At 57.0% G+C, this 14,394-nt stretch overlaps 1 protein-coding gene across 1 annotated transcript; it reads right to left on the reverse strand.

Annotated features, from left to right (window-relative positions):
- Nucleotides 1-143: 143 nt before the first annotated feature.
- LOC145715017 (uncharacterized) lies at nt 144-9,200 on the reverse strand. Its single transcript, XM_081794604.1, has 3 exons — nt 7,949-9,200; nt 7,126-7,256; nt 144-210 (listed from the first exon to the last, which is right to left on the reverse strand). Exons 1-3 carry the CDS (start codon nt 9,104-9,106, stop codon nt 144-146), a joined length of 1,356 nt encoding a protein of 451 aa, XP_081650730.1. The 5' UTR covers nt 9,107-9,200.
- Nucleotides 9,201-14,394: the final 5,194 nt, after the last annotated feature.

The raw sequence follows: 14,394 nt of genomic DNA on the forward strand, positions 1-14,394 counted from the left end.
ATCAGTTGCAAGACAGCAAGACAGGGTGCTGGCCGCCAGCAAGCGCGCGCCAATGGCCGGTCCAGGCTCTGGAGCGAGTGCCAAGGTGCCAGCGTGGCCCCCGTTTGCCGCATGTCCTCTTCAGCGCTGTCACCTTCCAGGCTTCACTTGCGAGGTCCCCGGTATCGCGCAGTGTGTGGTCGCTTGTACACCCTTTCCCCAGAGGCCTCACTACGGGCACCAGAGCGTTCAGCACAGGATCGTCCACGCCGTGAGCCACTCCCTGCTCCGTCCCTTGCCCCTTCTTCATGAAGCTGGGGCAAAGCCTGGAGAAGTCCTTAGTGTCACGCCTACCGGGGCCACATGGCCGTCCGCACGGTATCTCCTCCTTGGCCGTCAGGCTGAGGGCGGCGGTAAGGTGGGTGCCCACCCAGAACCAGTGACACCCACCCTAGACCCACCCCACCGCCATGTCCTTGCAAGAAAACAGCTCAGTAGACCTCACTGCACTGCAATTCAGAGCAAAGAACAACCCCCAGAGCACCATCTGCCACTGGTGCCCTACTGATCTCCGTACAGAGCGCCAGGGAGATGGGGTAGTAGTAGGATTTAGCAGCTTGCTCCGGTCCTGAAATCTAACCTTCCACTAAAAGGAGGACGACTCCAACCACGCAGGGCACGTAGGGGCCCTTCACCGAGAATTGCAGACTTGTCTGTGTCTGTCTCTGAGAAAGCCCTGTGCCTGCTTTCACTAGTACACGCGAAAGCAGACGAGTTCCCTTCCCATTTCCCAGGCACCAACAAGAATTCTGAAGAAGCATGCACCCAGACACAGAAGGTCCACTGAGAGAGACAGCGAAAAAGAGACACACAGAGAGACAGAGCTATAGAGGGAGAGAGAGAGACACGTGCAAGCAGAGCAGATGAAGGAAGGACGAGTGGAGGGGAAGACCGGCCTGGAGAGGGAGAGTCCGGGGAGATTGGTGGGAGAGACGGGGAGGAGGAGCAAGACAAGAAGAGACAGAGGGGCACCTATTACAAGGAAGACAGGCGGAGACAGGGGGAGGCATTAGTGATGGAGAGGAGGGAGACGAAGACAAAGAGAGCTGGAAGGAAAGTGGGAGGGAGGGACAGGAAGAAGACAAGGGAGGGGGAGGTAAGGAGAGGGTAGGAGGAAGGAGAGCAGGGGCAGCCGAGGCGGAGACAGGTGGGCTGACTCTGAAGACAGGGCAACTGCAGTGTGCACTTTCACCTGGTGAAATTCACCTGTGCAATTTGCACAGAGACGAATGCTCTACAGTGGTCAGCCCTCAGCACAAAAGGCACCGCTCCCACCTGGACCTTAAGGGCAGTCTGAAACGATCGCTGAACGAGAAGGAAGCTGCAATGAGGTCATTCGGGGTGAGGAAGAGGGCACCGCAGGGAAGAAAACAAGGACCCGTTCCCCACAGGGCTGCTGGAAGCCCTGCACTTACCAGCAGGAGACAGGAAACGGGACTGCCGGAAAGACACAGCAGAGATTTAGGCACAGCACATGCGGGAAGAAATCACGTCCCAAAGCTCGGCAAATTCAAGCAAAAGCAGAGGCTGCACATCCATGAATGTCAATGCTTTCCGAGTGGAACCAACGAAGTTCTCACAGATGCCCAGGAAATGTGCTCAACTCTGAGGCCCCCTCGCCTCTGGCAAGCTTCTCATCCAAAGCGACTCATCACAGAGAAAGGGTGGACCGTGAGCAAAAGAGCCAAGGTCTCCTTCGGATCCCCGGACGCAGACAGGTGATCCGCCCAGTAATTTCAAGCCAACGTATGGTGATAAAGGTTACCTTCCACCACAGTGATGGAGGAAACTCGCACCCGAGGGGAGGACAATGAGTGAGAACCGCATCCCAGGCTGTAAGCTAAGGACAGACCATCAAGCTGTATTGGAAGGTCACGAGACCGTGACTCAAATGTCTGTACAGACACAGAGCGTCTGCAGAAGCACGAGGGCTGGATAGTTGTAAGCAGGTAGCAGGATTTCTAAGTCTGGGCTGCCTGTATGATACGAAAGGCTAACACGTGCAAGCAGAGCTATGCCCATGTGATGCGGATCAGCCTCCTGAGGCGGTACTTTGTACCCTGTGGAGGACCTGGGAGACGCATGCAGGCGGGCTCCTTGTGCACCTCTGCCACCAGGCACACCATGTGGGAAATGTAGGGCCAAAGGGTTTGCCGCCGGGCTTAGTGTGGCTCACCCTTCTGCGGGTGCATTGAGCATCAGTGCAGAAAGCACTGGGCTCACTGAAAGAAGCCAGCCCCTGACAGAAGCACAGTGGTGGTGAGCCCTGCCTGATGGATTCCTGAGGAGACTAAAGGAGTTAAAGGCATGCAGTCCACCAGAGAGTAGAGTGGTGCTAATCAGGGGAGGGTGCGATGAGGAGGTGTCGGGGCTCGGGTGTGAAGATGCAGTCATGCCATGTGCATGAGTTCTGGAGATCTAACTTGCACAGGGCAGCCGTAAGCAATGCTTCACCGCCTCGTCAGATTTCTCAGAGGCAAGTGCTCTCACCACAAACAAAGAGGGGTCGCTGAGAAATGTCCCGGCGAAGGTGGCTGGACGGAGCGCTTGCACGTGAAGGATACGGGCACATCCGTCACTGCCCGTTGTGTCCCTCAGGCACGCACTAGTCCTGGTGGACTAAGCTGAGCTCAGAACCCAGCAGTCAAAGGTGTCAGCCTCGTTCCTGCAGACATGAATCAGACTCCCAGGTAGGACGTAATGGACAAATTAGGGACCAGAACACACAGGAGGCACACGGAAACGAGACACACACTGGCAGGGGGAAGTCTCTCCCAGCCAGGAACATGCCACGTGGCAAAAGAGTAAGTGGGAAAACGTTGCCGGTCCGCTTTTCACAATTTACGCCTGCATCTGCAACGTGCAGGCCAGTGACGTTTGAGCCCCTCGGGCGCAAAGGGTTTGAAAACAGAAGGACAGAAAATAGAGGTGTGACGGAATGCTCACAGCAAGCCAGCTGCATTTGGGGACATTAACTGGCTGGCAGTGAGTGCATGGCCAATCCTCTGACGAAGGTCCTACAGGCACGGAAGGATTTCTGGCTCCTGGAACATAGAACAGAACACGCAGAAGCCCCTCCACCTGACAGCAGGACAGCAATTGGATCTGTCAGTGGAAGAAAGGGTTTGAATGCAGAGGGAAGCACACTCAAGCGCAGAAGCATACACCAAAGACAAGACAGGCCACCAGAGCCACAGCTGACCCAACACACAGGTGTGCAGAGACGAAGGCGGTTACACGGGTACAGCTGTGCCCACTTAGGCCAGGCAAGGAGGCATCACCAGAGAGGTGTCGGCACAGGCAAAGCCAGGAAAAGACACAAACACGCCAGGGCTCACTCAGGGAGACAGAGGAGCACAGGCAATGCGAGACATTTCCTGTGAACAGAGAACAACGGGACGATCCCGACAGGCCAATGAGACACGCGTGGTTCAGAGACATGGAAGTCAGAAGGCTCCTGAATTGCTGAGGGTGTCCTCTCTCGAGGGACAGCACTCTGGAGCCCACACACGCTGATGTTGGGGTGGAAGAGGCCGCTGGGCAGCAGATACAGTTGTGCAGGGGGTTTAGCAGCTCCTGGACCCTAGGGCTCCCCGGGGAGAGCTGCGGATACGGGAGGACACCCGGGGATGCCGGGTGTGCAGCATGAGGGCTGTAATCCCTCGGACACAGAGCACCGAGGCCTCTGCCCACGGACCTCAAGTGTCCACACTTGAGGGTTTGGCTCTGGGTGCCGTGAGTGTATTCCACACCCACACTTTGTCCGTACCTTGTCTTTGGGACAGGCCGGGCGCAAACGTCACCCTGGCCCCTAAGGAGGTATTGGCTGGAGATATTAACATGTGGGGGACCCTGTGTTCACCTGTCCCGTAAAGTGTTCCTGCTCGGCAAGACCTATCAAGTAACGGCCTGCTTGTGCAGAAAGATGCCCCAAAGGGCCCAGCCTCATGACCACTGAGGCCGTATTCCCACTGCACAATCACTGGCCATACTTTCTTTGGATGTTCACACCCAAAGACTCGGGTCAGCACTGGGAGCTTTTCCAGGGTACCCTGACATTTACCCATCAAGCAGCTGAGAAGACGTGCCTCTCCAGCCAGCGTGCAGACAGCAGCGAGAGAAAGGCCTGCCTTCCCTTCTAGAGAGTGCGACAGCCTCTGCCCTGGAAGAGGTAAGGCTTGGTCGCACAGATCCTCAACTCCACAGCGTGCTGACACCCCGCTGACCATGTTGTCTGCATATGATAGGGGCAAGAGGCCTCCATGCATTGGGACTGCCCACGCCTTCTCTGGAATAGACCCACTGCAGAGAAGGCTCTTGTACTGCAGAGCTGTGCAGTGGGGATCCTGGGGAGCTTGGGCAGCTTGGGAGACAGGAATATTAGTGTCGGGAGGTCAGTGTCAGGCACGCTGTGCTGGGGGCCGTGGTACATGGGGATACAGAAGAGCCTGCGATGGACAAGGCTGAACTCTGTCTACTGCACTGCTCGCACGGTGGAGCTTTTGCCCCATCCCTAGCACAGACATCTCTGGCAAGCAGCCATCTGCTGTGTAAGGAGTATCCCAGCACTCACGTCTTCGCAGGTGAGGCTCGTCCCAGTCCTTTCTAAGCCCCAGGCCTGCCGGGGACCTCTGCACAGAATGCTAAGGCCTCACAAGTCCATCGTTCCCTATGTGGCCGAGGCAGCCTTTGTCCTGGCACTCAGGCAAAGGAACACAGGCTGCCTGGGACGAGGCGACCTCCCTGAGCGCCTGCTGGTGTTTGCACTTGGGAGTCTTCTCACAAGTCTCACATGGCGTGTTGGACACACGGCTTAAGCCTGTGGACACAGAGGAAGAGCATCACCCGACTCATCACGGCTGATGATGAGAGGGCAGAGGGCACACGGGAGAGGCTGGCGTGTTCGTGCCCTTGAAGAGCCCCACCTCCCCGCGACCCTCCCCTCTGTTGGCTTGCAATCTGGGCCACCCATTCGTAACCAGAGGTCTTTTCAGAAACAGCAAAGTTCACACAAGTGAAGCGGTGTTTGGGAGGCTCAGCTTCAGGAAGTGGAACCAGAAAAGTTGGCTGTGATTTTGGAGTTGCGTGAGACTGTAGTGGGCTGTTTTCTCTGCAGTGTGTATGTTGTCCCTGTCAACTCTGCCTGAAGCAGAACTTCTTCGGTCTTACCCACCCACTCTGCCTCTGGTCCCTCGGTTCCTTCCCCTGGACACCAATCTTACAACCTGCTCACAATCCCTCAAATATGTGTGGCTGGTCCTGAGATCCTGACCTTGTCCACAAGACAGTCTGCATTGGTAGACGTCTGAAAACCAGAGGGTAATCAACCCTGGGAATTCCTCCCTGTGTGGCGGTTCAGTCAACATGACTGAGGGTGTCCCCATGCGGGATTCTGGGGGCACCATCATGGACATGCCCAAACCCTGAATATTGGACATCCCTGGCCTGTGCTGGCCTCTCCGTTTCCTTGAATTTCCTCATTTTCACAGGAAAGCTATGAACCTGGGCACTGGCCTTTCTCTCAGGTTTGTGCCCTGGCCTCCCTCACCCAAGTCCCCATTGCTTCAATCTTACTGACCTCACATGCAATCCCAATGTGTGACCCATCCCTACGGACAATGTCCTACGTCCCGCCCTTCCTTGGAACTCCAATGTGCAGGCACAGAACACTTACACCTCTGGACAGCCGCATGTATACATGGACACGCCCCAGAGCGAACCTGAGAGGAAGACACACACAAACACTTCATGCTGTTTATCTCCCATTCTATATTTCTTCCAATGTATTGGACCCCCGCCCTGCGCCACGTGTCACCACCACCCTTGTCCTTATTTCATGGCCAGGAGAATCTTGTGGACCATCGGTGAGCATCGGAAGGGTTTCCACTGGGGTCGATGAAGTGCGACGCTCCTTCATACTCTTCTCAAGATCGTGCATATCCCTGGGATATATGGGTACACACAGACAGACAGACAGACAGACACACACACACACACACACACACACACACACACACACACACGACAGGTGAGAGTCTTATCTTGGCCCTGAGTAAGGTTGCTTGAATGTTTCCAAACGGAAAGTAGGATGGGAGGGTGTGATAAGCTGTGCCAAAGCTGACAAGGGGATCCAGAAGCCAGACAACATGTGGGATGGTGGTAGGAGGCCTGAGGGTGGGGTTCATGGTCCGGGAATGACAGTTGTCACCGTGCTATGTGATGAGCCAGCTTTGGTTGTCCCGCTTTGCTCATTCTTTTTGTCTAGCCCCCTTCCCACCTTCAGGCTCCCCAAAGGGGCAAAGCCTCTGGGACACGTTACTTCTTAAGACTCCCTGTCTCAGGCTGATGCCCTTTTGATCTGGGGTCACCTCCTGTGCCGCTGTGAGTCTCGGTGCCTCCATGCAGAAGAGAATTGTGCCCTGGACCCCACGACACACATTTCCGTGCCCACACCCTTGGCTGCTCACCTCTTTCCCTCTCAGTTCTCTCTCCTGGGGCCTCCTTCATCTTGAAATACGGCAGGGGGTTGGGCCAAAGATCCTCTATGATTATCTGGTAGGGGAGACAGGCCAGGCCTCAGGTAGCTATCCCACGCAGTGGGGGAACCCATGAAAATCACCTCCCTTCCTTGTTACAGGGCCCCACCTCAGCAATCCTGCTAGAGCCGGCAAAGCTGTGGTCAGAGAACCAGTTGAAGAAGTTGAGGCTGCTGTTGTCATGCCTGCGTCTGTAGGCCTCCTGTCTGTACCTTGGGTACCACTGGATGGGACTGGAATGAGACGCCCTATACCCTGCAGGAAGACGCGTATGTGAGAAGGCGCCAGAGAACTTATCACATTCAACCCTCCACCCACTGCCGCCCATGCAGTCAGTGGACACTTACCATCAAGGCCTAGGACATACTCCTTCGTAACGACTTCATTCTGGAAGTAGGAGTTCTTGCCAAAAAACAGCAGGATCTTCCGGCATTCCCTGGGAAACTTGTGTTCCTCCACCTGCCGTGGTACAGTGGGGCAGAAATGTGAAATCTTGTTCCAGGAGACCCGCCCTCCCCTGAGGAAGGAACACATCACTTCTCCCCACCACCTCCCCTCCCCACACAGCCAGCCACCCACACCACCTCCCACTCCCAGGCCGACCTTCAAATTGGTCATGTGGCGAAGCATGCTTTCATCGGGCTTACTAATCAGGGCTGACATCTGAGGGTGGTTCACAAACTGCCGCAGGTCAAAGAGCCTTCAGGTGCTGGGCGTGAGAGAGCTCGAACCAGAGAACCAGTGTGGACAGCATCCAGGCGTCCTCCCCCCGGGACTGGCGTCCTCCCCCAGGGTCTCAAGCCCTCCCCGCAGGCTGCGTCCAGGCCCACGGGGTCTCAGGATCGCGCAGGGCTCTGCTAGACACGCACAGGAGGCTGTGCATGCCCAGACGCCCGCAACCACGCCTAGCTTTGTGTGCTCGTGAGGACACTGAGGACGCTTACTTCCACACAGCCAGACAGCACACATCCGGTCTCGCGCCGACCAGTGGGCATTCACATCGCCTTCCCCGCAGCAAGATGCTTAGCGGGACCCAGAAACGTGCCCCCACGCGGCTTTGTGTGGGAAGAAGCCCTCGGTCATTTCCCCGACCTGGCCTGGACCTCCACCGCCACTCCCCACTCTCCCAGCGCTGTTTCCGTGCCAGGTGCGACGTAAAGCACACATGCCTCCCCCACCCCGGCACTGCCCTCCTCCCACACTCATTGCAGAGCCAGGACCACCGGATGGGATCACGTTTGCACGTTCCCGGCCACTGGAGCGTGGCGTAGCTCCAGTCCCTGTCCTGGGTTCCTCTAAATGTCACCTCCCTTTCCTTCCTCTTGCGCAAGCCCAGCCCCCTCTGGACCCTCCACCAGCAGCAGGAAGGATACAGCCTTGGCCCAGAAACCACGGATGCCCTGGATAAGGGCACCTCTCTGCTGCAGATGTCGCTGCCGCCTCTGCCACATCCTGAGTTTGAGTCGAGCGTGCTCCCGGCTGGCTTGTTTATTCACCGGCTGTAGCTCTATCTGAAGGGCCTCCAGAGCCTCCAGAGCCTCCAGTGGGGAAGGGCAAGGACGGAGGCCTGACTCTACCTGCTCCTTCTTATCCTGCTTCACCTGCAGCTCCTGGGCTTCTTCCACCCATCGGCCTTCCTGCTCACTCGGCTTCTGTTCCTCCTCCTCCCGCTCCTCCTTGTCCTCCTTGCCCTCCACCTCCTCCTCGCCCTGCTGCTGCTCCTCCAGCGCTTCCTTCTCCTGCTCCTCTTCCTCCTCCGTTTGCAATTCTGCTCTCCCTTTAATGGCTCGCACGCCTTCCCTTCCTCCTCCTGCTCCTCCTCCTGGTCCCCTTCCCCTGCCACTGCCGCCGCCAATGCCTCCACCGCCACCGCCGCGGCCGGCGCCGTGGCCGCCGCCGCCGCCGCCGCCGCCGCCGCCGCGCCCGCTTGTATACCCTGCTGCTCCTGCTCCTCCCCTTTCATTTCCGCCAACTCCTCCTCCTTCCGCTCTTCCTCCTTCTGCTTGGGCTTCTGCTGCTCCTCCTCCTTCTAATCTTTTACTCCTGCTGCCTCTCCCCCTCTTCCTCCTCCTCCTCCTCCTTCTGCTCTTCTGGTCCTGCTGCTCCCCCTCGCCCTTCAGGTCCTCCTCCTCGTGAACTTGGACCTTCTCCTTCCCCGGCTCCTGCTCCTCGTCCTCCTCCCCCTTCTTCCTCTGCTCATGCCCCTCTTCCCCAGGCGCGTCCTCTTCCGCGGCCGCCACCTCAACCTCCTCCTCCGCCAGGCCCCACAGCGCCTCCACCGCCACTATGTCATGCACCAGCGGCACCGATATCTCGCTGGGGCCGCCCACCTGCCTCTCGGGTCGGGCCTGGCCTTCCTGCACAGGCTGTTCGCTTGTGGCCTGCAAGCCTTCGGCCTGCGGCACCTCCGGCCCTGCCGGAGACCCAGTGTCCCCACGGGCCCTCGTCTCTCGACCGCCCCGTTCCCGGTCGAAGGCGGCATGGGGCCTCCGGGCATCCCCAGTGTTTCGGAAACACGAGTCGCGCAACATGCGGCCCCGGCCCGAGACACCAACTGTGGCTCCTACCGACGACGAAGCGGGAGGTGAAAGCACGGCCCCCCTCCCCAGACCCAGTGAGCGGAGCCCTGAGGGCAATGGCTGGCAACTCGCTCCCCCTTCCTCCCAGAGCCCAAAGGTCGAGGGGGCGCATGCGCATGCGCATGCGCATGCGCATGCGCATGGTGCTGTACCCAGGATGCCTCGGCGGTGGCTATCGCTATGCCGATGCTGCCTCGGAGGCCTTTGTGGGGAGAGGTGTGCGCCTGCGGCTTTGAGGCTGAGGGAGCTCCAAGCCACGCCCAGGCCGCTTCACTGCCTTCAGGACCAATCATAGGGACGGTGGCGTGCGTGGCTTCGGCGGTCCCGCCCCTAGGTCACCCGGAAACTGGGGCGCGTCTGTTGCATAGGCAGGAAGGCTCTGGGCCCCGTGCAGTGCAACTCCTCCGGGGGGCTTGCAGCCGGCCCTCTGTGCGCTCTGGGTGCCCTGTTTGGCTTCTGGCCATGCGAAAGCGACCTTTGCATTCCACGCTGCGCTGGGCACGCGGCTATCTACACACACGGGTAAAGGGGGACCTCCCCGCTTTGCCCATTTACACCGCCACCTTTGTTCATTGTGCCCCTAGTCCGACAAATCCACTCAGCGGATCACCTTGGCTGTCCGGGAGACGCATGTCAGCTGTGCGCCTGCTGTCTGTGCACCCCGGTTTTCCATCTGCTCAGCCTCCTTTGCATACTCTCTACGTCCATCCTTGCTCCCAGAAGACATGTATGTCATGACAGCAGTCTAGCAGTGCACCGGCTAGGGAAGGTCGGTGACCAGAGGTGTGTGACGTGGAGAGGACGCCACACTAGGGGAGGCTGCGTATCATGCGCGCCGCTCTTGCCGTTTGTCCCCGTTGCCTGGAAAGTGACACACTGGCAAGCACACACCCCCCCTCTCATGACGGGCTGCCCATTGCTCCCGTGTGTGGCAGTGCACAGGAAAGACCCGTGACCGTGGGCCCTGGGATTCCTGGAGCTTGTGTCTGTCCCACAGACAGCGGTCCCCTTCCTCCCACAATGCTTGGCCATCTTCTCACAGGGACCCTCCCCAGGCCTTCGTTGGCCGTATGTCTGTTCATCCTGGTCCCATTTCCTTTACCACTCACTTAGGCGGCAGGCTGCCATGAGCGTGGGCGCTGGCTCAAAACACTGTCCCCCTGTGCCACAGGCAGCATGATTTCAAGGGTCTCCGAGAGGTATCGGGGGGTTGGGGGATGCAGTGTTGGGACCCAAGTGAGGGACACGCCCCAGGGTCTACATGAAGCCACATGACCACTTTGGGGAAGCAATAAGCTGCAGACGGTGTGCAGTGAGGGCGATGATGTGGTCTCCCTCCCTGTCAGGGCAGTGGTGATGTGGACTCCCTGCCGGTCTATGTCAGACAGCATAAGCTACACACACACACACCACACAGAGCCACTGCAGGATTGGAGGCTCGAGATGCATTGCCTGGCCAGGCACCACACTCATGCATTGCCTTTTCCCTTTGGTGGAATGCAGTGTTCCCCTACCTCTTTATGGGACCAGGAGGCTGCCAGGCAGGCGGGGGATTCTAGGATTTCCAAATTCGTGTGCCGGGCCCTCTGGCCAACATGTTGCTTCCGTGACACAGAAGAGGTTCCTCCAGACTCGCTGGGCTATGTCAGGATACGAACGGGGTACAGCAATGCTCCAGGGTGGCTGTGATATATGAGGCAGCACACCACCGCTTCAGGTGACAGCAATGCATAGAAACGCAGGTGGATGGGGGGAGGCTGAACAGGTGGCAGGGGGCTGAGAGGGGGTGGCCAGTGTGACCGACAGAGAGGCAAACTCTTACCCAGAAAGGGAGAGGAACAGGTCCAGTGGTGAGCCCTCAAGCTGCCCTCAGCAGAGGACGTAGCGGGTGGGCAAGACAGGAAAGCAGGCCCAGACCCTGGTGCACCTGACCTATGCAACTCACTCCCTCCAGAGAAATGGGGCCTGTCAAACTCCCACGCATCGCCGGGAGACCCCGTGGCAGGAACGTGGGAACAAATCTGGGTCCCAGGTGCAGGGACTGTCTGGGACAAGCAGGCAATGCCTTTCAGTTTGAACAACACCTACCACAGTATTGGGGTCCAGGGGCCGGGCCCCAACTTCGCAAGGGACTCTAGACCAGCCAGGCCTGTCTCTGCAGGGTCATCCAGGAGGATGTTCACCCAGACACATACCCTGGCTGGGACCACAAGGCCTTGCGATGATCCCCTAGGCCGCTCCAGGAGCAGGGCCAGACTTACTCATGCTCTCTGCTGCCTCCCTCCACTAACGCCCACTTCCTTGCAGGGAACTTTGGTCCTCCTCCACTGCGCCATGGGTGGCCCAACCCCAACTTGCCCCTGGCCAAGGCAACACAGGACGAGCGGACCCAGGCAAAGTCCGGGCTTTCCTCCCGTCATGAAAGGTGATCAGCTAGCTCCGTGTCGATCCCAGGCGCGAAGGGATTGCACTCGCTGCACTTGGGCACTGGAGCCCCCCCTTACTCACCAAGTCAGGAAAGCCCCCAGTCTCTTTCCTTCGCTTGCCAACGGCCTACACACACTCACTCGGGCACAAAGATGCACGGCCACGCGGCACGTGGACACAGACACGTGCACGCTGCCAGCACAAACGCTAGGTCTCAGGCAAAAGTACTCACAGGCGCCAGCCACAATACATTCACAGACACACTCTAGTGGACCTGTGCACTCACTCATGCCCTCTGCCACATCCCACTCACGAGGCTAGCTCCTCCTCACGACTCACACTTGCTTTCCCCCCTCACACAGCACGTGCATTTGTCCTGGGGCCCAACCTGGCTGAAAACTAGGGCAGATTCAGGACCTCCATTGGGTCACGGAAGCTTGCATTGAGATGCCAAGGAAAGAGAGCCACAACTGATACCAACCTTCCAGTACCAATGGCACCGGAACATGGCATGTGGAGAAACACCAGCTACGACTAGGTTCCCTGCCTCCTCGGCTCCTGCCCTTTCTTCAGACCCTCTCAACACTGGGCAGTCCCTTGGGTTTCAGTACCTCCCAGCTGGCTGCAACCTACAGGGCAAGGGCCAAGGGACTGACCTTTCTCAGTTCACATGTATACCCAGCTTGTGTGGGCTGCCTGGAGGCAGTCACGGCTTAGGAGGTCTGGATGTGCTCTGACCCCTGGTACTTGTGCGTTCCTTTGTGTGTTCCCCTGCAGCCCTGTGCCATCAGCAGCCTACTACGTCCCTATGGACACGCACAGCTCACGGAAACCCAGATGCACTGATACTGTGCAAGGACAGCACAGAGACAGAGAAAGAGAGATGGAGGTGCGGGAGGGAGGAAGCGTTCCCTCAAGAAAATGATCACAGGGACTCAGAGACAGACAGAGGCCAGAGGGACATGGAAGGAGGCCGAAGAAGGAGAGTAAGTCACCACTAGAGACAGCCACAGAGGGGGAGTGTGTGTGTGTGCCCGTGCCCGTGCGTGTGCGTGTGAGTGCGTATGAATGAGTGAAATTGTCTGGGACTGAGACAGGGGTGTTGCCACGATTCCTGGACTCTCGAACGCCCTCTTCCAGCAGAATGGAGGCCCGGTATTGTCAGGAATCTCAGCGTTTTCCGGAACAGGACTCCCTTCTTTGGGGCCCTAGCCCATCCTCAGGCTAGGGCCATAGGGCAGAAGGAGTGGGAACTTGAGGCATGAGGCTCCAGACTAGGCCCAGCAGGTGGAGTGTCAAGGCCCAAGGTTTTTAAATGCCTGCCGCCTCCTTCTGGAGCCCACCAGCATTTGGGAAGCACGCCCACGGCCCCGTGGCCCTTCGGACACTGAAGTGGCTGTGGCTGTGGCTGTGGCTGTGGCTGCGGTGGAGGTGGGGGAGAGGCAGAGGCAGAGGCAGTGAACTTTTTGACCATGGGTCCTTGGGGTGAAGGCGCTCCAGGCCAGACCCAGACAGTTGGCTGCTGTTCAGGAACAATCAGCTGGAGGGCAGTGGGCGTGGCTCCAGCATTTGAGCCCCTGCCTCCCCTCCCAGGTCTGGAGCAGGTTCTCTGCCTCCCCCTCCAGGGTGACCTCCCTGTTTGGTACATGCCCTTTTCCGCTTTGTCACCGACCGCAACTTTCCTGTGGGATGTCTCATATCGGAGAACTGGTGCTACAGATCTCACCTCTTTGGGGAGGAGCCCGGATGGCAGACAGCATGGAAGCTTCTTAAGTGTCTCGCGTGCATGAGATACAGCCCGACCAACACTAAACCATCCTACCCACCCAGGAAACTGACTGGAGGATTAGCACAGCAATCTGCATATCCTGAACCACCGAATTCAGCAGGTACGTGGCATGCAGAAGTGAACTTGGAGAGCGAGGAGGCATGGGAAGGGAGGTGCTTTTGTGCGCGGAGAGGCGAAGGAGACTGGGCAGGTGGAAATTTTACTAACTTTCTTTAATACTCTTCTACATTATTCTTTCCTTTTGTGTCTATATTCACAGATTCTATTTTACTCCCATCTTCTCCTTTTAGTCTACTTCAGTGTATTGATTTTTCAAATTCTCACAACATTTCCCTTTTTAATATTTTTTATTAGTATTTTCTAAATTTTTCTCCACTCCCACGTTTTTTTCTCTCCTGTGTCAAAACCACTTTCAACACCCACGTGAAACATGCCTAGAATCTAGCATCATTCATTCCATTATTCACATGTGTGTTTTTAAGTTTTTACTTTTAACATTTTATAATTTGAATATTTCATTGAATTTTCTACCTCATGAGTTCCTTTTCTCCATTCAAAATGACAAAGGGAAGGAATTCACCCAGAAAGAAAGAGCCTGAAGAAACGAGAGCCAGGGATTCAACCAACACAGACACAAGCAAGATGTCTGAAGCAGCATTTAGAAGCACGATTATGAGAATACTAGCTGCAGTCCAATGTAGATTAGAGTCCCTTTGTGCAGAGACAAAATGCAGTAAAAACTGGCCAGAATGAAATTAAAAATGATATAACTGAGCTGCAATGACGGATGGATGCAGCGGTGTCAAGGATGGATGAGACAGAACAGAGAATCAGCGATTCAGAGGACCAACTTAAGGAGACTATGGAAGCAGCAAAATCGAGGGAGATTAAGGAAAAGAGCACGATTGAAGAATTGGAGAAATCAGTGACTCATGCAGAACGAAAAACAACATCAGAATCATAGGGGTCCCGAAGAGGAAGAGAGAGAAAAAGGGGTAGAAAGGTTATGTGAGCAAATCATAGT

Source organism: Panthera onca, chromosome Y (genome assembly GCF_046562875.1).
Source record: "Panthera onca isolate mPanOnc1 chromosome Y, mPanOnc1 haplotype 2, whole genome shotgun sequence".
Taxonomy (NCBI): domain Eukaryota; kingdom Metazoa; phylum Chordata; class Mammalia; order Carnivora; family Felidae; genus Panthera; species Panthera onca.

Coding starts and splice junctions, on each gene's coding strand:
- LOC145715017 (XM_081794604.1), bottom strand. CDS start 9,106: ATGTTGCGCGACTCGTGTTTCCGAAACACTGGGGATGCCCGGAGGCCC. Junction 7,257..7,948: donor GTGGTTTCTGGGCCAAGGCT/GTATCCTTCCTG, acceptor GACCTGCGGCAG/TTTGTGAACCACCCTCAGAT. Junction 211..7,125: donor TGGCTGTGTGGGGAGGGGAG/GTGGTGGGGAGA, acceptor TGGTGCCCGTAG/TGAGGCCTCTGGGGAAAGGG.